At 59.2% G+C, this 22,797-nt stretch overlaps 1 protein-coding gene across 1 annotated transcript in view; it reads left to right on the forward strand.

Annotated features, from left to right (window-relative positions):
- The window catches only part of DOCK2 (dedicator of cytokinesis 2), a 362,016-nt gene extending 339,219 nt beyond the window's left edge, over positions 1-22,797 (forward strand). Inside the window, exons 42-54 of the mRNA XM_036013875.1 lie at positions 3,213-3,294; positions 4,167-4,251; positions 5,045-5,131; positions 8,825-9,001; positions 10,376-10,459; positions 13,627-13,764; positions 14,910-15,037; positions 15,747-15,918; positions 16,755-16,875; positions 18,135-18,277; positions 19,081-19,312; positions 20,843-20,847; positions 22,788-22,797. Coding sequence (XP_035869768.1) covers positions 3,213-3,294; positions 4,167-4,251; positions 5,045-5,131; positions 8,825-9,001; positions 10,376-10,459; positions 13,627-13,764; positions 14,910-15,037; positions 15,747-15,918; positions 16,755-16,875; positions 18,135-18,277; positions 19,081-19,143 — 1,280 coding nt within the window. The 3' untranslated portion in view covers positions 19,144-19,312; positions 20,843-20,847; positions 22,788-22,797. The remainder of the gene's footprint in view (positions 1-3,212; positions 3,295-4,166; positions 4,252-5,044; positions 5,132-8,824; positions 9,002-10,375; positions 10,460-13,626; positions 13,765-14,909; positions 15,038-15,746; positions 15,919-16,754; positions 16,876-18,134; positions 18,278-19,080; positions 19,313-20,842; positions 20,848-22,787) is intronic.

Below are 22,797 nucleotides of genomic sequence, written 5' to 3' on the forward strand. Positions count from 1 at the left end.
CATGCCTGCTCTGCCGTGGTTATTTGCGGGAGGAAATGCAGCTGGTGGTGGAGCCGGCTGCTCACGGACGTGCGTTTGGTTACAGAGGAGACGGGATTAGTACTAAGGCCTTTCTAAGTGGACATCTGGTGTCGAACAGCCTCGTGGCCTTTAACTTGGGGGCGGGGGAGAGGATGCGTCCCTGCACCAGAGGCTCATATGTAGGCCTGATCTGGGGTCCAGAACCAGGTGGAAAGGGGAAGGCCTGACATTTTCTAAATGTCCTCTTCACGCTATGCACGGGACTAAGCGCTTTATTACCATTATTCCTTTAGCCCCCATGAAATCCTACAAGGTTAGCGTGAATTTCCCCTGTTTCACAGACAAGGAATACATAGGGCAGGGCCATCACGCTACAGAGCAGGTTAGCGCCGGAGTCTCGATCTGAACTCTGAGACCTGTGGGTCTCCTCTAATGCTGTCGTTGTGCCCGAGAGCGACGAACAGAATGTTCTCTACGAACTGGCCGTCTGTGTCCCAGGCACGCCTCATGCATCCTTTCCTTTTATCCTGACAGTAACCCCGTGGGGTGGGTATTACTGCTCTCCGCATTTTACAAGCAAGAAAGCCGAGGCTCCCAAACCGGAAGCCGCCGGCGCAAGACCACGCGAAGGGCCGGAACTAGGATCGGAAGGCCCGTTGCCCAGGTCTGAGCCCCACTCTCTTGCCTTCGCTTGTTGAAAAGCGGACACATCCCTGGAAAGGTGACAGGTCTTTCCACTTAGGTATCCAAGTAGGGGAAAGCATTTAAAAACAAAGGCGCCCTAGCTGGGTGTCTCCTGTCCCCTGCTGTCCTGTCTGCGCCGGCCTCGGGGCCACAGTTCTAACCACAGGGTAGTCACTCATTCTCCCAGGCCACCGGCTTCGTCAGGACAGGTTTGGATAACCCTCTTGGGCCAAGGCCAGCTGCTAAGGCCAGTAGGCACGACCCCAGAACCTTCTGTAAAACAGGAGTTGGCAAACTCCTCTCTGAAAGACCAGACGATCTTTCAGCCGTAGAGGGTCGCATGGTCTCTGTCACAGCGGCGCTCTGCCCTGCAGGTAGCAGAGCAGCCGCGGGTCGCGGGCGGGTGTGTTACCTCGGGTCCAGGCATTTCCACACTAACCATCTTGGCCACCGGCGTGTTCACCGCAAACATTTTCGCTGTGGAACTGATTTGCCGTAAAGCAATTTTGTCGTGAAAGGACACACCGAAACAGGAAAAAGCGAATAACAATATTAAACAGACTCGATTGCTATGCACCAATTTTTTTACTGGTTGATTTGCAGTCACATATTTTCACACGTGCATTGCTAGATGTTCCAAAGCTATCCGGGGAATGTTACTGTGCGCAATACTGTACGCAATACCACCTAAGGGTTTACAAGCTGACGTGTGGTCGTTTTCCAGTGAAGTACGCAATCCGGCCCCGTAAGTTTTATTGCCGTATTTTCTATCGCGGAAATACATGCACGTGTTATCACCCACTGTTTTCAGACCACCCCATCTGCTCGTCACCGTGTAGACTGTCACGAGGGCTACGATTTGTGTAACATAAAGGTGGGAATACTGCGAGAACTTGCCAATGGAGAAATGAAATAAAACCAAGCTGTCGTGACAACTAGCTCAAATACGTTTAAGTATTTAAACGTTTTAAATGGACTTGTCAATGGAGAAGTGAAACCGAACTGTCGGCCAGTTATTTTGTCTGTTACGGCAAAGTTGCCTTACGGCACACAAGTTCCGCGGCGGAAGTGTCTGCGGCGGAAGTGCTCGCCGCCGCGGAGCTTACAGCTAAGATGCCCGAAAATACGGGACCACCTTGGTGTGCGGTGAGTTCCTGGGGAGGAAGGCCAGGGGAATTTAACCTGGAGTTCTGTTTTGGCCGTTTTTTGTGTGTGCGAGACCCAGAGCCCCTGCTATCAGGGAGCTCACAATGCGGGGGGGCGGGGCAGGGGTGAAGACGGGGAGCTGGGAGATGAGAGCTCCCAGCATGGGCCTGCCTGAGGGGGAACCGGGTCCCGGTGGAGGTGCTGGGTTGAGGGAAAGCCCCCCATGCAGAGGGGACAGTAGCATCTGTTCGACCCCCGGAGACAGCGGTGGGAAGTGGGTCGGATCCCAGTCGAGCCTTTGAACCGTCCGCGTTAGGAGGCCAACACGAGGAGCCTGTGGTTCCGCAGTCGGCAGAAGCGTCAGACGCAGGGGAGGAGTGTCTGGAGCCACGTGGTAGAACGCAGCAATGGGGGAACTTGGGTCTCTAAAGGGAGGTGGGTAAAGAGGGCGCGGGCATCGGCCCAGTGACAACGGACTGTGTTCGTTTCGTGTCCCATGTCATTTGCGTAAAGTGAATCAAAGTCTAGAATAAGTGTGACAAAATCTGGCACGCAAACAACCTCTTCTGCATCAGTGCCCGTGGCAGGCATTACTCATCGATCGTGGGACTCTTCCCCACGGAGCCTGGATGCGGCCTCACCGTCCTGCCACAGGACTCACACTCAGACTGTCCGAGTCAGGGTGTACAAGGGGGCGCATTTGCACACCCTAAAGCAGTGCTTCTCAAATGTGAGCGTGCAGATGAGGACCTTACAAAAATGCAGAGACTGAATCAGTAGGTCGGGGGCAGGGCCTGAGACTCACCCATTCTCACAGCCTCCCAGGTGATGCTGACTCCGCTGGTCCAAGGGCCCCCCTGCGTGGCTGGCTGCAGTCAGAGAACCCTGAGCTCAAGGTTAAAAGATGTAAATACAAATCCCTGCTCTGCTCTCACTAGCTGTGCAGGCTTTAACAAGTTGTCCAGCATCCTTGACCTTGACATCCTCATCCATGAAACGGGGACAATTTGCATTAATAGTGCTGCTCTGTGGAATTGGAGAGATGAAAGGAGACCATGGGGAGATGTGTTCTGCAATTGATTTGGAGCCATAAATGCATCAGATGGCATTATTGTTAATGATAATGATGATTAAGCACTACTGACCAACTGTTAGCAGGGGCTGAGCCCTGGGACAGGCTTGCCAGTGACAAGCAGCTCTGGCTGCCAACTGGTCAATAGGACCTAGCTGTCAGCCAGCAACCTGACCCCAGCACACTTGACCCCAGAGGGCTGGCCTGGACGGTCTCAGCGGGACCTGCTGTGCTTGGAGCCGTCCCTGTGGCCTACAGACGTGTCGTGAATCCTTAACCCAGGGTCCAGACATCCAGTGTTTCACTGTGCAGCCTGTCTTGGATGAACACCCCAGGTTCAAGAACAAGCCGGTGCCTGACCAGATTATAAAGTAAGACCCACAGCTCACTGGAAGGAGGGGATGGGGAAGAAATCCCATGGGGTCCCCAAGCCGAGCTGGTGGCAGGATAGGCCTCATGCCCTTCTAGTCCCTTCTCTGTCTTAGCCAGCCTGTTTCCCCTTCCTCTTCCGGGAGGAAAGTCACTCCCAATCAGCCATCTGGGCCCTGTCGCTGGACAGGCTGAAGCCAGAGGTGGGTGGCAGAAGTGAGGGCATGCCTCGCTGTGAGGCGCGGTGGACCCTCAGCAAGCAGTAGTGAGAGTCCCTGAATTGTGAGGGGAGAACCTGTCCCTCAGGTTGATCCTGCAGGCAAGTGTGTGGAGGAGGAGCTCAGGGGTGGGGCAGTGCTCATGCTGAGCACGTGTTCCCAGAGGGTGGTCATCTCAGCGTTCACTGAGGCTGTCCATTGACAATGGGTGTGTTCAGAGCACACGCTCAGACCTCAGCCTCCTGTCACCCTCTCAGTCAGGCTCCTGTGGGTGGGGGACAGCAGCCTTGCTGGCCCTGATGGCAGAACCTCACTAGAGATTCAGGAAAAGTGGTTTGTGGGGAGGCTGAGACCCCTAACGCAGTCCTTGGAAGATGCCTATTGAGGTCACAGGAAATGATGGCCCAGGGGACTCCATGCATTCATGCAAGAATTCCAGCTCCTTGGGTACCCTATGGGCTGCTGTGTTCCCAGGAAGGCGTAACCCAGTCTCCCTTCTAAATCACCTTGCAAGGAAAGCCTGGCTTTCCGGGTCACAGCAAGGACGCTGCCAGGCCTGCAGCCTGCAGTAACGGCTGCCCTGGCCAGCTCAGGTCAGGTTCTGTGTCTGCAGCCAGGCATGCTGCTAGGAGCCTCAGCCTCTTCCTGTCTTGCAGCTTTTATAAATCCAACTACGTGCAAAGGTTCCACTACTCCCGGCCAGTGCGCAGGGGGACGGTCGATCCTGAGAACGAGTTTGCCGTGAGTACCTCCCCATGCCCTCAGCAGCCTTGACCACTCCCCCGGGCCCCCTTTACCATGCAGAGAGCACTCTGCCAACCTCAGGACCAGAGGGGGCTGGATCCAAAGCCAAAGGAAGTACAACTAGCATCCACTGATGTAGTGACACCCATTCCTGGTCTCTTCTGTTGGGTTTGTTTTATTTCTGGAGCCTTTCCACTTTCCAGATACAACCTGGGCCTTGTGTGAGGTGTGCCTTGCAAGCACAGGCATCTAAGCATTTGCAGAAGGAAGGAACCCTCACGCTAAGCAGGGGCATTGAGAAAATGGAAATACCAATTACAAGCCTCAGAGATTTTAGTCCCCACTGTTCCCTGTACGTTTCCCAAGCTAGAACCAGTTTTCTATTCCCAAGGTCAAGGCTGGTAAGAGGAGGTGGCTTCACGTCTCTTTCAGCTCTTCGCCTTCATTCTTCCTGTTTTGGGAGTTACTGCCCCTTTAAGAATCTAAAGCACCCTGTGGGCCCTCCCCCAGAAAATGCAGGTAGATGCATTCAATGTTGCCTAAAAATTCAAACTCTTCAGAGACCCAGGTTAAAACTTACTGGGCCCAAGGCCAGGGAAAACTTAAACTTCACATTGGGAAAGAATTCTTAAGGGTAAGGTGAGAGTGTGTTCTGGGCCGTGCATGATTTATGCTGATTCTGGGTAGGTGGGAGGCCTGGGGGTCTGACTAGGACCCCGCCGAGCATCTCTGATACCCAGGCTGCCTACATGTTGCTTCCTTCCCTTGTCACCCCTTGCCCGTGGCACAGTCCATGTGGATCGAGAGGACCTCCTTCGTGACTGCGTACAAGCTGCCGGGCATCCTGCGCTGGTTTGAGGTGGTCCACATGTCCCAGGTGAGTCTGCAGTCCTTCCTGGCACCCCTCTCCCAGCCTCAGGGGCTTTTGTCCGAAGCCGCTGCAGGGGCTCCGGAATCCCGGTGTAGGCAGGGGCCCGAGGCAGCATCCAGATTATCTGTGTTCAGATGCTTAAGCGTCAGATAACCTTTCCGCACAAAAGCAGCCCGATGCAGTGAACGCTGATGAATGGGGAGCTCCTGCGGTTGGATGCAGGGGGAGGCAGGGGGCTCAGAACTCTACCCATGCAGTCACCCCTTGTGTCCTCTGGGTCCCAGCAGCCCCTCGCGGTACGTTTGCAGAATCCCACCACGAACCCATTTTACAGTTGGATAAAATGAGGCTCACAGAGAAGAGTTCCCACAGGAGCAAAGCTCTGGCTAGTGTGCAAATGGTTGCACTCCCTTGTGCAAACAGCACGTATTTTACATCTCCACACTTCAGGGTCTTCACGCCCTCAGACAGCCAGGGGCCTTTCAGTGCCCACAATACAGGGGAAATGCCAGGGTGTCCGTGAGGACACCTGAAGGACAAATTCAGGAGGTCTCGTTCATTCAACAAATGCTTCGTGAGCACCTAACACACACCAAGCGCTGTTCTAAGACTGGAGGATTTTGCCACGAAGCTTACATTTCCCCGGGACAGACAGACCGAAACGTCAAAGTGAATACATGTTAGCGTCAAACGGTGACAGCCATTACGGGGACGAGTGAGAGAGAGAGATGGTGGAGGAGGTGGTGTTTGAACAGGGGGACCAGACAAAGCCTCCCTGGTAAATGGGCTCTGAGCACAGCCCCGGAGGAAGTCAGGGGGCAGTCCACGCAGACAGAGGAGAGAAGGACACTCCGGCAAAGGGACCGGCCAGTGTGAAGGCCCCGCAGCCAGAACGTGCGTGTGCCCCAGCAGTCTCACACCAGCACGAGAACAAGGGAGGGCTGGGCAGCAGTCTCACCCCAGGTCACGCAGGGCCCTACGGGCCCCCATCAGGACCTGGAGCCCGGAGCAGAGGGGCCACGTGCTCTGACGGGTGTCACACGCCGCCCGTCGTCAGCAGCAGTGCCCACCTCCCTGCCAGGGAGCCCAGCCTCCCAGGGGCCCTCCGGGCTGCTGCTCACAGGCGCAGCCTGGACCTCGGGGAGAACAGAGTGGTGATGGTGATGACATCAACCAGCACTGACTGAGCGTGCGCTGAACTGCTCACGTGCACGCCCTCCTCGGACCCCTCAACAGCTACCAACAACATGACTTCTCCCCCCATTTTATAGGTGGAGGAGCTCAGGTGCGGAGGGGTTGGTGGGCTAGTCAAGGTCTGTAAGTGAGGCGGGGTCTGCCCCCAACCTCAGGTGCCTGGACTGTCCCCCTCTCTCCTGCTCCTCCTCGGTGTCCCCATGCCACCCTAGTAATCAGTAGTGTCCCGGAAACACTCTTACTCGTGGGACAGACTGACACGGGGTGTACCTGTGAGTGTCCCAGGCACTGCGGCAAGGGCGTTATGGCATTGTCCCCTGGGATACAAAACCCTGTGGACTACGCACTGTTATCAATCCCTCTTCTGAGGGGAAGAATCAGAAACTCCCTCCCACTCTGCAGCCTGTACCCGGTGGCCCTGGCTGTGTCCTCCCCTCCTTGTGGGGCCCAGCAAGGCGGCTCCTGTCCTTCCGTGTCCCCCTCAGACTGTGGGCGACGGAGCCCCTGCCTGTGTCCCCTTCCCTCAACACACCGGCCGCCTCCTAATAGACTGTGCCATGTGCCTGCATGTCCATTTCAGTACCTAGAATTTACATGCACTATATTGGAATATAAACTCCACTATTACATAAGCCCCAGGCAGACAGATTCGTGTCTGTTTTGTTCCCTGCCATACCGCTGAGTGCCAACAGACCCGGGTCCGTAAATGGTGCTCAAGAATATTTGTTAAGATTTTTAAAATTAGGACTCGTGTGCAGTCTGGACAGCCGGCCTCTCGGGGTGGCCTGGAGGTCCCCCATCTGCAGTCCCCCCGGTTCCTGTCTGTCTCCACTACTTTGCTTCTGAGGAGACTGAGGCCCGGAGGTGGGACGCGGTCGGCCACAGCAGGCAGTGGCGTGGGGGCAGCTCGTGGGGTCCCAGAGGACCGGATTTAAGAAGGGGGAGCGGATGACACGCCTCTGGGGAACACGGAACGCCCCAGACTGCAAGGGGCTAGCGTCGCCTCATCTCTGGGCTGACGCTTTTCCCCCTGGACACTGTCCCCAAAGCGTTTTCCCCGACAGTTCATTTTCCCTTCGCAGCAGGTGGAACAAGGATTATGTATGCATATACACATGTATGTGTATGTATGTGCACGTGTGTATAGATATGCATACAGAGGAAAGCAAAAGTAGGTTTACTGGTGGAGGGAAAAAGACATCCATGTTCTGATTATCACACCAGCTTTACAGCTTTATCAACTCAAAAAAAGAATGTCGCAATGGCACAGCGCGCTTAGCACAATCTCGTAAGGGCTCATCATTTACACACTCTCGTAGTCTACCTGCTACACACTCGAGTTTCACGTTCTCACAACTGTAAACCTACTTTTGCCAAGAGTAGGTTGTGAGTACGCAAAACACGGAGTTCGTTCTGCTGAGTCCACGGTCACATTGTCTCAGCCGATGTTCGCTACCTACTCAGGGGGCGCCCCACTGTGCCCTGAGTCTTCCCCGGGTAGGACCTCTGCTGTCCTCTGTCCCCGCCCCCACAAGAGGCAGTAAGGGTCGCTATCCGCTGTTCTCAGAGTAGGCTCACTCAGCCTCGTCTTACTGATGAGCCAGCTAAGGCTCAGGAAGGCTGGGAAACCTGCTCAGGATCACACAGCTAGGGAAAAAAAAATCAGAGCTGAGATCTGCACTCAGTTTAATTTGTTGGGCTTCATCCAGGGGTCAGCAGACTCGGCCCGTGGGCCAGCTCCCACCTGCCCCCGTCTCTGCGCGCTGTAGCACTGTTACTGAAACAGGCGCGCTCACCGGTGTGCGCGTTGCCCGGAGCTGCTCGCTGCCTACGGGCACCAGGCTGAGTGGCTGCCACAGGGAGGGTCCGACCCGCAGCGCCCAGCTCACCCAGTCCCCGGGGTTTTGCAGAAGAGGTTCACAGACCCTTGTCCCTTTTTGCTCCAGACCCCATGCTCTTGAGAACCAACCCTGCCTGCGCAGCCAGCGTCTGACAGCGTGTTGTTGGCGTCACTTTCTAAGGGGTGTTGGAGAGGGGCTCTGTTTTATCTTCCCAACACAACAGAGCCCACCTGGGGACAGTGACCACCCCCCACCCCCAACTGTAAAAGTCAGTTTTAGGACCGACTGTGGGCCAGGCTGGGGGCCCAGGTCGCCAGCCACTCTGCCCTGTCTGCTGACAGCTCACGTACGTGTAGTAGGCACACAGGCACTGACAGAGGGGTTGAACTGGAGGAGTCTCACTCCAGGTATAAGGAGGAACACCCTCCCTGGAGCAGACGGGCAAATGCCGGGCTGCCTTCTCCCTGGGGAAATCCCGTCTCGCTGGAAGTCAGCCTGCCTGCCCCGCCCCAGCTCACTGATTACCAGAGCTGGCTACACCCTGCCCCGCAGGGAGCATTCGCTCATTTGAGTTCCAGCCCCAGATGAAATCCCTACCAAGGTGTGTATTTGTTTTAAAGCAACCTGCTACGGCCCTTTCATTCTGGTGATCTTGTTTCAACAGACCACCATCAGCCCGCTGGAGAATGCCATCGAGACCATGTCCACGGCCAACGAGAAGATCCTGATGATGATAAACCAGTACCAGAGTGACGAAAGCCTCCCCATCAACCCCCTGTCCATGCTCCTGAATGGGATCGTGGACCCTGCTGTCATGGGGGGCTTCGCCAAGTACGAGAAGGTGAGCGCTTCTGCGGCCCAGGGCCCGGCGGTGGGGGACAGAGCAGGGGCCCGAGGGCCAGGGACAGACACAGCAACCTGTCATCTTACTGGGGCTGTTCGCCCCCAAAGAGACCACAGCTTGGTTGGACCTCACTCACCTTCCAGAGGTCCTGTAGCCTGCCCCTCCCTCATCTCCTGCACCCCAGTGCCGCACTGTGCTGTGGCCAGAAGGAGCCGGGGTCACAAGGGCCCCTTAGCTCGCTGGACACACCCAGGTGCCTCTGCCGAGCACAGGCTCCGGGATGACAGGTGACCATAAGCCAGACCACTGCAGTGGGGGGACTGTGAATCAAAGAGGATTGGAAATGTCGTCTACAAATGGAGAGAAACGAAACCCAGAATCCGTGACAATACAGACGGAGCAGAGGATCAACCCTGAGAGCTGTAATGTGGCTATCCAGGTCTTAAGGTCCCTCCAGAAATCCCCACGCACCTGAGCCACGGTTTTGCTTTTGAGCCTCCTGCTGTCCAGGGCAAAAAGGGAAAAGTCATCAGATGCATGAGTCACGTGAGCCACTGGGGGAACGATGCCAGGCTCTCAGTAGGTGAGCACGGCTTTCCCTGGCAATGAAAGAGAGCAGCAAGCCCTCACCGGGCTGCCACCTAGACCACACACTATGGAAGACACTGAGGGGGAAAACGACCCCTCACGCTAGCGAGCCTCACAGTGAACTCCCTGCTCTCTGTTCTGTGCCGCTCACCGATGTGACACTGAGAGTACGACACAGTCCTGCAATTCACGGTAATTCAGTCATTTCCCCGACAGTCCCTCCAGCCTCCCTCGGGCACCCCACGTAGTTGTCTTCGGTGAGCCTCTGTTCAGCTGTGAGGGCTGATATGTGTGTGCGTGTGCACACGCACACACACTGAGCACGTGGGCTCCAGAAAGAGCTGGGGGTGCCAGGATCACACACAGTGCCAGAGGTGCTGAGCTGAGCTGGGGACAACACTCGCACACACGGACATGAACGGGATCCTGGAAAAGCTTCTGAATGAACACAGGTGCCCCCACCCAGGTTCTGACTTAGTAGGTCTGGGCGGGGCCGGGAATGTGCATCTCTGGTGAGCGGCCAGGTGGTGTGTGGATGCTGCGGACCCGGGGACCCTGCTTGAGGACTGCCGCCCTGGGGTCGTGGCCCATCCCCCGTGGGTGCTGACCTGGGCCTCCAAGGAGAGCAAACAGCGAGGTCACTGTGGGTCCCTGCCCCACCAAGTGTTCGTGACCTCGCTGCTGCCCCTCTCAGGTAGCATCCTCTCTCAGCACCAGACAGCTGGGTTGGGGGGTCCACACTGAAGGAACAGGAAATCCCAAACACCTGTCTGTCCTCCCCAGGCCTTCTTCACTGAAGAGTATACCAGGGACCACCCTGAGGACCAGGAGAAGCTGAACCGCCTCAAGGACCTGATTGCGTGGCAGGTAAACCAGCGCCGGACCAGGGAGCCCGCCTGCCCACCCTCCCTCCTCCCCAGCCCCATCCCACACACACAGGTGCCCTCCTCCCTCCTGTCTTCTCCAATCCACTCCCTGTACACTTGACCTGAGCTAGCCTCTGGCCGCCATGGCCTCATTTCACACGTCCTCCTGTCCTTTTGTTTTCGGCCCTTCTCCTGACATTCTGTTCACCTGAGCAGGACCCCCAGAGCCTCGATTTGGGCCGCCACACCCGTGGGGTGCCGCAGAGGGGCCAGGCAGCAGTGCTGAGGTGCATGTTGCTAAGACTGCTTTATGGGGTGTTGAATGCAGGCGGTGGCTTCTCCCAGCAGGACCGCAGTGGGAGCCAGGCCCCCACACCCAGCTCATGCCCGTCAGATAACAAGATACTGGTCCCCACCCTCCTGTTCCCTAAGGCTGACCCAGTCTGTTGCAGGTAATGCTCAGACGGGGATCAGTTTTGGGAAATAACTGAGGCCTTTATTCGGCTGGCTTTTCGTCAAAGGACCTTCATTCCGCACAGGCTGCTCAGCCCTCCGGACCCAGAGGGGGACATGGTCCTCCCTGCCCCGCCTCCCTTCCACCTTGTGCCCTGCCCCCTCCCTCCATGCCCTGCTGCTTTCTGGCTCTTCGTTCCTGTGCATCTGTCTCTCTTTCCCTCTCTCAGAAGTGCTTGGCTGCTGTCCCTCCTGCTCTGTCTTTTGCCTCTGTTTGTACCCTTCCCCCATCTTACCCGCCCCTCTGCACCACACCCCCTCACTCCTCTCTCTGCTTCTCTCCTCCTCCTCCCCTCCTTTCTCTGGATCTCTCTCTCTCTTCTGTTTTCTCTCCCTCCTCCTCTCTCCCTCTCTCCCACACCCTAGGGAAGGACTAATCCACCAGACACTTCCCCCCAGAGGCTTTGAAGGACCGGGCTCCTTCAGGCCCATGGCAGCCCCCTCCTCCAACCCCTCCCTGCACCTGGGGACCCCCCACCACCCTGCAGGTGGGGGTGTGCTCCAGGGCACAGCTGGGGGACAGCGGGCACAGGGGCAGCAGTCTGCAGCTGCCTGTTCCCCACCCCCACCCTCTTCTCACCAGTCACAGGGCAAAGCAAAGCAGCTATTGCGCTGGGGAGTTTTTGTTACTCTAGGGAAATCAGGGAGTGAGAAACACTGGGTGCAGCCTCTTTTCTTAAAATAAGGATTCCTAATTCAGGTCCTTCTCTGCCTCTGCCAGTGTATGCAAAGCGAGGCTTAAAGGGGGAGGAACACCAAGTGCTGCCCACAAGTGCTCTCCTGAACACACCCTGTGCGTCTGGAAATTTCTCCCCCTTCTTACTTTGTGCTACCTGGTGAAGCCAAACACGCTCCAGGTCCCCAGCCTTCTGAGGCCATCAGCCCTTTGATCTCCAAATACTGGTAGTCCCCTCCCCACAACTCGGGAAGTGGGAAAGCCGGGCTCCCATGGGCTCCCTGCCTCTGATCACTCTGGGGCGCGCCAGGGTGGGCTGGCAGGTCGCACAAATTCCTTTGTTTGTTGGGTGCCGTTCTCACCCCATGTCACTGCCTGGGGTCTCCACTGGACTCCGTTTATCACCTGATGATGGATTCCCCAAGCTGTGTGCACCACTCCTGGAGCCAGGACCTCAGATTCACAGCACAGCTAACACCGGGCTGTGCCCGCTAAGGAAGTCCTACCCCAGCCTTGGAGCTAAGGGACAAGCGCTACAGAGAAATAAGGAGGCTTTGAAAGCATCTAGCAGATGATACAGCTTCTGAAAGCCGCTAGCAAGGCCTCTTCAGGCAGAGCCCCTCGTGGCCACTTTCTCCGGCAGCCACCACCTGGCCTTGCCACTAGGTTCCGGGCCCACTCGGCTGGAAAAGGGGGTTGCCAGGGGCCACGTCCCTCCCGCCCAGAGTCCAGGCGCTCTGAAAAGGTGCTGCTTTCCTCCTGTGGCACGCAGCCTTTCCGCATTATTACACACAGCCTATCACCTCTTCCTTGTCCATTCCATTCATTCCTACCGCTCGTACTACCGCGTCCCTCCTCTGTGCCTGCCCACAGGAATACAGTGTTGGCCATTACTGGGCCTGCTGCCTCTTAGCTATAGATTGTCAGGCCCCGCGGCTCTCGTCACAGCCTTTCTACCCACCCATGTGTCCTGCGGAGGTACCCGGAGCCCCCAGTTCCCCAGCCGCTCCTGGTTGCCTACCTGGAGGTCGGCCTCTTCTGCTCACCAGCGCCCCCCTCTGCTCTGGCGGCCAGTTACATCCTCCTTCCAGCCGCGTCTGACGTGCTGTGCGTCACCACGTTCATAGATCTCCACGTTTCTGGGTTTCGTTTCTTGGAGTTTTTTTTTTCTTTCTTGTTTCCGGGAGACTGCCAAGGGAAGGAAGCAGAAACATGTTTACATCACTGATCACAGAAATATTTTTTTTGTTCAAAGTAGCCTGTATGCTGCTTCTTTACAGCCTTGTTTTGCTTCCCCAAAGCCCCGATACTTTCTCAGCTCCTCCTCCTCCTAGTGGCCCCGGTGGCTCAGCTGCCATCCTCACGTCTACCTGTGTAGACAGTCTCTTGGTTGGGAAGGGGAATTGAACTGCCTGCCATCGGTCACCTCCTCCTCCCCCGTCTCCTCCACCATTTCTCTCAGGCCGCTGTCAGCTGGTGAGGTCCACGATACTCACTTCCCTTTCGTTCCACGGCAGCCGCAGAAGGTCCCGCTAGACCGCTGTGTTGTACCACGGCAAGGCCGAGCACGCTCCCCTTGTCCTTCCAGTCCTCCCCTCCCCCACCTCCCGACACGCACCCACGTTTCCCTTTGGTATCACCAAGAGCTTCTTAGAAGAGGCTTTGAGTCCAAGCTACGGAGCTTCCTCTTCCGGTCGCACACTCCGCCCCCAGAATCCACAAAAAGACAGCCTCCCCTTGCGGGGGGGGGGGGGGGGGGGTCCAACCTCCCTGGGGGGCACGAGCCACCGCAGCCCCTTCTCTCCCGTCCAGAGTAGCCCCAAGGTTGCAGCTTTCCGGTTTCCGCAGGCTGGTGGCTCCGAGAGAAGGTCTCAGGGAACCTGAGCGCCCTGCGGGGAGTGGCCTCCCGCGGTTCTGGGGGGTTGGGTCCAAGCTCAGAGGCCCGGGCCCCACTCACGGCCCACCACCTTTCTCCCCAGATCCCCTTCCTGGGGGCAGGGATTAAGATCCATGAGAAGAGGGTGTCAGAAAACCTGCGGCCCTTCCACGACCGGATGGAGGAGTGCTTCAAGAACCTGAAAATGAAGGTGGAGAAGGAGTATGGTGTCCGAGAGATGGTACGGAGGTCGCTGGGGGTGGGAGGCGGGCAGCAGTGGTGGGGGCAGTGGCGCAGGGGCGGATGGTGGGGACCGGAGCAACAGAGCCTGCCCGTGGGGAGAAGGGCCTGCGGGCCAGCGATGCTGGGGTGGACGCTTCAGAGGAAGCTTCCTGTAGCCCCCACCCCTCGGAAGTCACCCCCAGACATACACCAGTGGTAAACACACGAGGGTTTGTGCTTATAACAAAAGCTCCATGGAGGAGGCACCTACTATGTGCCTTGTCCGATTTGAGCGCCTGACGTTTACTAAGCCATTTAGCCCTAACAAGCCTGTGCGGCAGGCATGACTTGAACCCCACGCCCCTCTCTGGAGGGTCAGCGACTCAAGTGACCTGTGAAAGCCCACAAAGCAAGTGCATCCAAGTCCGAGGAAGCGCCCAGCTCTGCTAGCCTTGCGAAGCCAGCAATTTGGGCCACTCGGGAGCCACTGCATGGCCTAACAAGGCCACTGGCCTGGCACTCACGGGGTGTCTTCTCTGTCCTCTTCCCCAGAAAGCACAGTCACAAAACGTCAGTCAGCCCAGACTGGAAAACTGAGGCCCCCGGGGGCTGAGGGAGTTAGTGGGAGGTAACAGAGGCGAGCTCAACCCACGCCCTCCCGGTAGGAGAGCTGTCATCCCAGCAGGCCACCTCTCCCAGCGTTCCCTGCGCGGCGCCCCACTGTGGTTCCAGGGTTGAGTGGCAGCACAGTCAGGCTAAGGGCGGAGTCCAGGACCAGCCGTGTGGAGGGACACACAGCAAGGGGTCTGGGAAGGTCCCAAACACACCCAGCCTACCCTGCTGGCCCATGCATGCAGAGTCACCTTCCAGGACAGCTCATCTGAGCTAGGTGCCCAGAGTGCGCTCCAGCCCACCTTCCCTCCGGGGGAAGCTGAGCTGGCATCACAGGCCTACAGGCCCAGCCATGTAATCACACCCTCGGTCTCTCTGTCCTGGTCTCTCTGGCTCTATCCCGGGTCGAGTCTTCTCAGCTCTGACCCCAGCCATCCAGGAGGGCACCCTGCCCCAGTGGAGGGGGGGGCAGCGGCAACGGGGAGGCCCCGTACCCCGGCCCCACCTACCTGTGGGTCCCGGCTGCTAACCACCCTGTTCTCCTGCCCACAGCCCGACTTTGAGGACCGGCGGGTGGGCCGGCCCCGCTCGATGCTGCGCTCCTACCGGCAGATGTCCATCATCTCTATGGCTTCCATGAACTCGGACTGCAGCACGCCCAGCAAGACCACCTCCGAGAGGTCAGCCCCGCCCCCAAGAGACGAGCCCCACCCCCCGCCCTGGCCTGGCCCCCCGCAAAGCGGCTCCCTCTGCCTCTCTGCCCTTCTGTGTGAGAGCTTTTTGTCACCCTGTAAGGCTGACATCCTGGGGCCATCTTCAGAGGCTCACTCGAAGCTTGGGAAGCAAGGTGGCTTTTCCTGAGGACCCGCAGGCCTCGGCCACAGCCGCAGAGCCCGCTTCAGTACGGGCTCCTCTCTGCTCTGCCGGGGCCATCCGTCCTCACTGCCCCACACAGGGCCCCTCCTCCCGCACCCGCATCCCCGGCAGTCTGCGCCACCAGGCCCTGCTTAACTGCCCTAACAGCAGATGCTGAACGAGCCCTCTGCATGGGCCAGGGGTGTGTGGGGGCCTCAGACCGCCTCCGTGGCCTCTCTGCGAGGTCACCACCAACACCCCATTCTAGCGGCTCGCTCAACGTGCAGCTAAAAAGTGGCAGTGTCTGAATTTGAATCCAGATCCACATCTTACCCAGCTTTCTCTCCTCACCACAGCCAGTCTGTCCTTGCATTTCCAACACGTATCAGTTAAGCAGACAGACCCCCCAACCCTGCCAGGCTAGCTCGTCCCCCTCCGGCCCCAAGGCGGTGGCTCAGTCCACCCAGGCCCCTGCCAGCCGGTCCCACCGCTCCTCTGACTGCAGTCCCCACTGTTGGCCCCCTTGCCCTCCAGCTTTGACCTGGAGCTGGCAGCCCCCAAGACCCCGAAGGCGGAGCAGGACGAGCCCATCTCGCCGGGGAGCACTCTGCCGGAGGTCAAGCTGCGGCGGTCCAAGAAGAGGGCCAAGCGCAGCAGCGTGGTGTTCGCCGACGAGAAGGCGGCGGCCGAGTCCGACCTGAAGCGGGTGAGTGGGCCCCTCGGCCAACGTGCTGCACGCCAGGCACAGTCCCCAGGGCTCCGAGCCCCAGGTTTGCAGTGAGGTGGGTGCAGCCTGGACACAGCAGAGGCGGGATTTGAACCCAGGCCACCGGCTTCCGACCTGTGTGTGTTTTCTGCCACCACACGGGGCTTCGCCCTCTGGAAAGGACAGCAGCCCTTCTGGTGCTGGGCCAGGCGCTCTGCCTGTCCTGCCCTCCGTCCCCGGGCCTGGGCCACCCTGACCACTGAAACTGCTAGGTCCCCGCGGTACAGCGGGAGCCCAGCCGGGGATGCAGGCACTGCTCTGACTCGGGGACTTTTCATCTTATAAGCCAATAACTGTCTGACACGAGACTCGGTCCTGTGGGGCTGAATTCCAGTGTCCCCCCAAAAGGGAGGTTTGCTGACGGTGTTCTGGGAGCCTGGGAGGGGTCAGGGTGCCAGGTGAAAGGGCAAGGGGCCCACCCGGATGCCTTCCGGTGACCAAGGATCCCCAACAGACTTCCCATAGGCCTCAGAGGTGACTCCGGCCAGGAAAGAAGTCTGGGAATAAGATTTCTGTGGTTCACAGTTCCAGGGGGGATTGTTCACAGTACTGTCTAAATGAAGGCCCCCCCCCCCGCCAAAGCTCCTGACACCCCCACCGACCCGGGGGTCATATAGCAGGCCCCCTGTGCGCCTGTACGGGGCCGGGGTTGTGGAACGGAGCCAGGTCCTCGGAAGACGCACCGAGCGGCCGTCACTAGTGCTTCAGGTCCCCGGCTGCCACCTCGTGCTGACTCTGCAGTGTGTGTGTGTGTGTGTGTGTGTGTGTGCGTCCAGCTGTCCAGAAAGCACGAGTTCATGAGCGACACGAACCTCTCGGAGCACGCGGCCATCCCGCCCAGGGCGTCCGTCCTCTCACAGATGAGTTTTGCCAGCCAGTCCCTGCCCACCATCCCAGGTACGTGCCCGGCCACCGCCCACCCGGCGGCGTGCAGGACGGGGGTCAGTGCGGCAAAGGGGGCGGGCGCCCTGCAGGCAGAGGGCTCCGCTCAGAGCCGCCCTGTCCGCTGAGCTGTCCCCCCGCCCAGCGAGCTCGGCCAGGAGTGGGGGCGGAGGCCGCTGTCACTCTGCATCTTGGGATTCACTGGGAACGCGTTCGGCACACCGGCGGCCCTGCCTTCTCCGTTTGCCAGGCCTCCCCGGGAGCCAGAAGTGGGTCCCTAGCATGTCCCTGAGCTCCGTGTCTCCTTTGGGGACCTGGAGGCCCCAGATGGGGACGTGGCACACCCAGGAGCATTCCGTGTGCCACCCGGCCGTCTCTAGTGTCTGCCGCTCTGTGCCAGGGGGCCTGTGGGGTGGGGGGGCGGGCAGAAGCAAGCAGGCAGGCACTGCCCCCAGGACATGGCCAGCATACCTCAGCAAGGATGCCCGCTGCTCCCAAGTGCTGACCAGGACCCGGCCCTGGGATACCTGTGTCCCCTCGTTATGTCATTTAGGCCACAGAGCGCCCCCCCCCCGCCCCCGTGAAGCAGATGGTGTCAGTAGCCCCACCATATGGACGAGGTCACAGAAGCACTGAGAAGACCCATGTGCTGCCTGTCACCCGCTAGTCACATGGAGGCTGGGTTCAGATCCACGCCCGGTGCCTTGGAGCCAGGCCCCTAACACTGCCCGCCACACTGGACAGGGGTGCCCCACGCGGCAGGGGGGTGTCTGCCTGGGCACCTGGCGCTGCCACTCTGGCCCTCCGAGCGGGCCTCCACACACGCCGGTGGGGCTGTGCTCTTACCCCCTGCAGCTGATGTCAAATCCTAGGGTCTGAGTGACTCTAAGCCGGGGGCGTGTCCACCAGCTGTCCCCACTGGCCCCTGTTTTCAGGGGAAACGACACATCCAGTTCTTGGCGTTGGAAGGTGAAGGTCCTATCCCCCGAGGAAGTCAGGAGCCTTCCCCACCTCAGCCCCCATGCTGCTGGCCCAGAGGCCTAGGAGGGGGCGGGCCACTCACTGTGTGCGGGGCTGGCGAGCCGCCCCCCCACCCCCAAGCCCAAGAGCGCAGCCGCACAGCTCCACACGTCGGGACGCGGGCCGCCGCCTCCCACCCGGCTCCTTGGCCTGCTCGCCCCAGATTCCGTGCCCGTCGTGTCTCCCGTCGGCCTCCCTCAAGTCGCCCTCTCCTCGCCCGGGCCTCACCTGCCCGCCCTCTGCTCCCCTTCCAGGCCTCACGCTCTCGGTGGCAGGTGTGCCGGGGACAGAGGAGGGCAGCTCGTCCTTCCGCCTCAGCCAGACCTTCCTCCCCGGCCTGGAAGGCGACAAGAAGACGCTCAAGCGGAAGAAAGTGAATCAGTTCTTCAAGACGATGGTGAGGACCGGACAGGCAGAAGGAGCGGGCGAGGGTCAGGGTGGAGAGGGGAGCGGGGAGGAGGGACGAGGTGTGCGTGTGTGTGTCACCAGGGAGGCAGGGCCGGGACACTGGCCAACTTCTCTTTGTGGGCCCTGGCCACCCTCGGGGTGGGACAGACCCCAGCCAGGCGGCAGGGACGGGCGGAGAGGACGTGCAGGCCCCTGGGGCTCGGGGCCCACAGCTGTCCTTGGCCCAGCCTGCCTTTGCCGGGCCTGTCTCTAGAAGCCAAAGGCGCTTTTTAATTATTTGGGAAGAGTTTTTCTGTGGAACTTGTATCACAAAACCCCACTCATTAAATAAGCTCGTTTCCAAGCCCCGCCTGTTCCCGGGCTGACTGCTGTGGCTGCTGACCGGTGCCGGCTCGGGATGTGGAGGGAGCCGCCGACACCCGGGAGCCCAGAACTCGGGTTGACCCAGAACGCTGCTAACAGAGCAACGGCAGGCTCACCATGCGTGGAGCCAGGCCCACGCGGCCGCCCTCCACTCTGAGGGAGGGCTCCACGGACCCCCGGGCTCGGGAAGCAACCTGCCTGCCCGAGTTGACTCGGTCCGTGAGGCAGCGAAGCCTGTGCTCTGACCACTGTGCGTCCGGCCCGTTCAGCCCCGCTCACAGTCGGGACGGCCATGCACTCGGGGCGGCCAAGCACACGGGGTGTGGGCAGGAGGCCGGTCAGGGGCCCAGGAGATCGGGGCGGGGCGCCCCGCTTGCGTGCACGTGAGAATCTCACCTCGGGCTCCTGCCGTTTCCTCTCTCCCGCCAGCTGGCCAGCAAAGCTTCTGAGGACATCAAGCAGGTCCCCGACTTCCCGTCCGCTGACCCCTGACCCCGCCTGCCGGGGCTGCGCCAGGGGAGGAGTTTCCGGGACGAGAAAGTCAGTGGGACGCTAATGCCTAGCAGCTGCCTTCGCTCCGACAGAGGAAACGGGCTGGCCCCGGCCCCCCGGACTTAGGTGTGGACAGACCGGCGTGACCCGGGCAGTGACCCCGGGGTGAGTGCGGACGCCGCACACGCCGCACACGCAGACTCCAGGCGGCGGAAGGAGCCAGCGTGAACGCCCTCTCCGTGCGCGCCCCGCCCCCCGGCGGCCTAGCACAGCCCTCTCCGGCCCAGCTGCTTAGGGATACGGAGCCGGGTTTCTCTCCCATTTCCGAAGTCCTGGCCCTTCATAGAAAAACATTTTTAAATTTTTTTTTTTTTTTTTCATTTCTGGTTAACAGTTTTGTATTTTACATTTTTTAATACAACCACCATTCTTTTTTTCTAGCTGGTCATCTCCAAAGTGTTGCTATTTCTTGTTGACAATAAAAAAAATGGTTTTATGGCTCAAGTAAGTCGTGTTGCACAATTCTGGATTCGAGGAACCTCTGAGGCCCGCGCCTGGGCAGGGGGCGCCGGGAAGGCAGGGAGGCCCAGGGCCTGCAGGCCGGGGGCAGGGCCTGGCTGCAGCCCGTCCCATGGCAAACTTGACACACACACACACACACACACACACGTACCCGTCCCTGCCACCCCCAAGAATCTGCTCCATGACTCCAGTTTCTTAGCGGCGGCATGCCGGGGTACAGGGACGCTGGGAATGACTTCCAAAGTCTTCTGCAAACGACCTACTCAGTGGACAGTTTCTCACGCCTTTCATCCCTTCTGGTGACAGATGACCAAACCACCCAACCAGACACTGAAGATTTAGAAAAAGTGAGGGGTGAGGTCCCGCAGATGGCGGCCCCGCCTTGGGATCTATCCCCAGGTCAGAGGGGTGGCTTTTCCCAGGCTCCTCAGATGAGGCCCAAGGGTGGCGAAGAGTTCCTCGGGCCAGGATGAGAGGCTGGGGACAGAGGCCACCTCCACACCTGCGGGGTCCCTGCAGGGGCAGGCGGGGCAGGACACTGGGGACTCATTTGGGAAGGAAACTGGCACCAGGTGTGTTTTGAGGGCACAGCAACATGGGGTTCAGGGCTTGGGCCCTGGAGAGGCTGGCACGGCTCTGGCCCAGAGGGAGGGACTGATGCACGGAGGCCGGAAGTGACTCGGATCACGCACTCGCTAAGTGGGAAGTCCAGGGTCTGAACCCGGGTGACCCGGTGGAAGCTTGGCTTTGAACCCCTACCGTGGGCTACCGCTTGTGCCCAGAGTAGGGGTTCAAGACATGAGAGTCCCCACAGTAGCCTTGGTTCACCCCACCTCTTCCCGGAGACCTCCAAGTGCCCTCACCGAGCCTCATACCTACTGCTGGTCCAGCTTCCAGTTTCCTCAACAGTCCAAAAGTCCCGTTACGGAGGGGTTTGGGGCTTGGCTGTGTCCTGCGCTCCCTAAGGTGAGGGATGGCTCCCGGAGGCCGGGCATCCGGCTGGACACACTTGCCAAAGGGACAGGGGAAGTGCGCGTGGGCAGAGGAGCTGGACAACCCTTCCCCTCCCCGGCCCAGACAAAACGCCAGGTTCAAAGCCTGTGCCTGCGTCCTGGGAAAGTCTGCTTTAAGCTCCAGAAATGCTGTAATTTCTAGATTTCCTCACTCAGCAGGACAGTGAGGGTCACGGTGAAGGCCAGTGAACCTCAGCAGGCACCTGTGTTTCATGTGCGGAGCTCTGATCTTCTCACTCAACAGCACGGCGATAATATTTCCAAGTGGTGTTTTCTCAGAATCATTGGTGCCCTGTGAGTTCTGCGTGAAGTCCGAGGTGTTGTACTGAGTCTGTGCGAGGGGCCTGGGGCGCCCGGTCCTGGGCAGTAACACGATGCCGGTGGTGACAGCGGTGACGAACAAACACTAGCACAGCAGCCCTCACGCCCTCATGCCCTCACCCCAGGATGATCCACACTGGCAGGAGAACCCAGGCTTGGGGAGTTTGTGGGGGTCCCTCATCACCCAGCCACTGGGGGGCCAGCTCTGTCCATGCCCAGTCTCATGACCTTCATCCACACCTTCACTTTCTGCCTTTGACCTCAGCTCAATATTGGACAACATAGTCCGCACCCGTTTTGAAAGTCCCTCCCGCAGGGCCGACGACGGCCTCCAGGACCCAGGAGGGTGGGGGCCAGGTGTCCAGCACCACCCTGCCTGTGCCGCAGGGCGAGGAGGGGGCTCCCTTACTGTGAGCAAGGCCCACCCCAAACCAGGTCACAACCCAGGGAGGATGCCGTGGGGTGGGTGCGGTCAGAGGAAGGGTCTGTTTGTTGTCTTTTTTTTCTTTCCTGATGGGGGGCTTTCAGGAACCCTGGGAGATCACTTCCCCCAGCCCTCTCCCTCTACAGAGCTGAGTGGCTCCTCCAGGGCCGCACAGCTGTGATCAGCGGGGCCGGTCTGGAATCAGACCTGCCTGACCCTATGCCTGCTTTTCTTCTGGGTGAATCCCCCGCCCCTTCGGGCTCCCTCGCCCTCTCTGTGAGCACCCAGAGGCCCCTTGCTTTCGGCTTGCCCGTCCTCTGCCTTTGAGACAGAGCTCACCGTCAGCCCCATCCACAGTTTGCTGTGATCTAGGGGCCACGTTTCCTCTCCTAGGGAACAGCATTTTAGCTTCACCTCTAGTGTGGAGTGGAAGCTTGCTCTCTTCCTTCCCAAGGTTCAGGCTGAAGGAGGAACTGAGAGAAACAAAGGGGAGTCCGGATGCTCCCCTTGGCTGCCTTCTAAGACACTTCGACTCATCGCCAATCCAGTGTCCACTGTCTCCATTGCCGTGGGCTGAGGTGTCTTCTCCAGGGGTGCACCTGCTCCTTGCAGCTGCAGTTCCTCGGGCGAACCTGTCCCTCACAGGAGCTCAGAAACCCCTGGCCGACCCTAAATGTCACCCAGCCTCTGCACTCTGCTCCCTGCTTTTAAAGAGATGGCCACCAGAGGGTGCCATTGGCCTATGCTTCTCCAGCCACCAGGTCAACCAGAAGTCTAAAAGCAACCCACGTGTGCCAACAGGGACTTGAGCTTGGGTCCCAGCAGGGCCAGACTTCCCCCAGAGCCCACACTCGTGGATGGAGAAGCCAGCCCCACAGTGGCCCCCAGAGTACAGAGACAGCTTTCCTGAGCCTTGTCCAGGCAGGACAGGAGGCTCAGTGCTGGGCACAGAGAAATATTTGTAGGCAATAGCAAGAAAACCTGTGGTTTCTTATCCCTATTTTACAAACAAGGAACCCGAAACACAGAGAGTTTAAGCTAGAAGGAAGTCAGCTTGTCCCCTGTCCCCCAATTCTCTGTCCTGGCTTACCCCCGCCCCGGGGAATGACGGGGAGTCTCCGGTGAGCACTCCTCAAAACACAGTTCTAAGAAAGGACACCCCAAGAATAGGCACGGGTGGAACAGGGGGTTGGAAGCCAGGTCCTGGCCCAGGTCAGCTGTGGACTTGTTGTGACTCGGGGCCTCCCTGACCATCAGTGGCCGACACCAGGGCCTGGCTGTCCCACCGGTGTCAGCACCGAGTGACCCTCCCTGACGCCTTCCTTCACTGTAGCCTCACCTCCCACACCTCCCCTGCCCGCCAGCTGCTGAAGG

This window comes from Phyllostomus discolor, chromosome 13 (assembly GCF_004126475.2).
Source record: "Phyllostomus discolor isolate MPI-MPIP mPhyDis1 chromosome 13, mPhyDis1.pri.v3, whole genome shotgun sequence".
NCBI lineage: Eukaryota > Metazoa > Chordata > Mammalia > Chiroptera > Phyllostomidae > Phyllostomus > Phyllostomus discolor.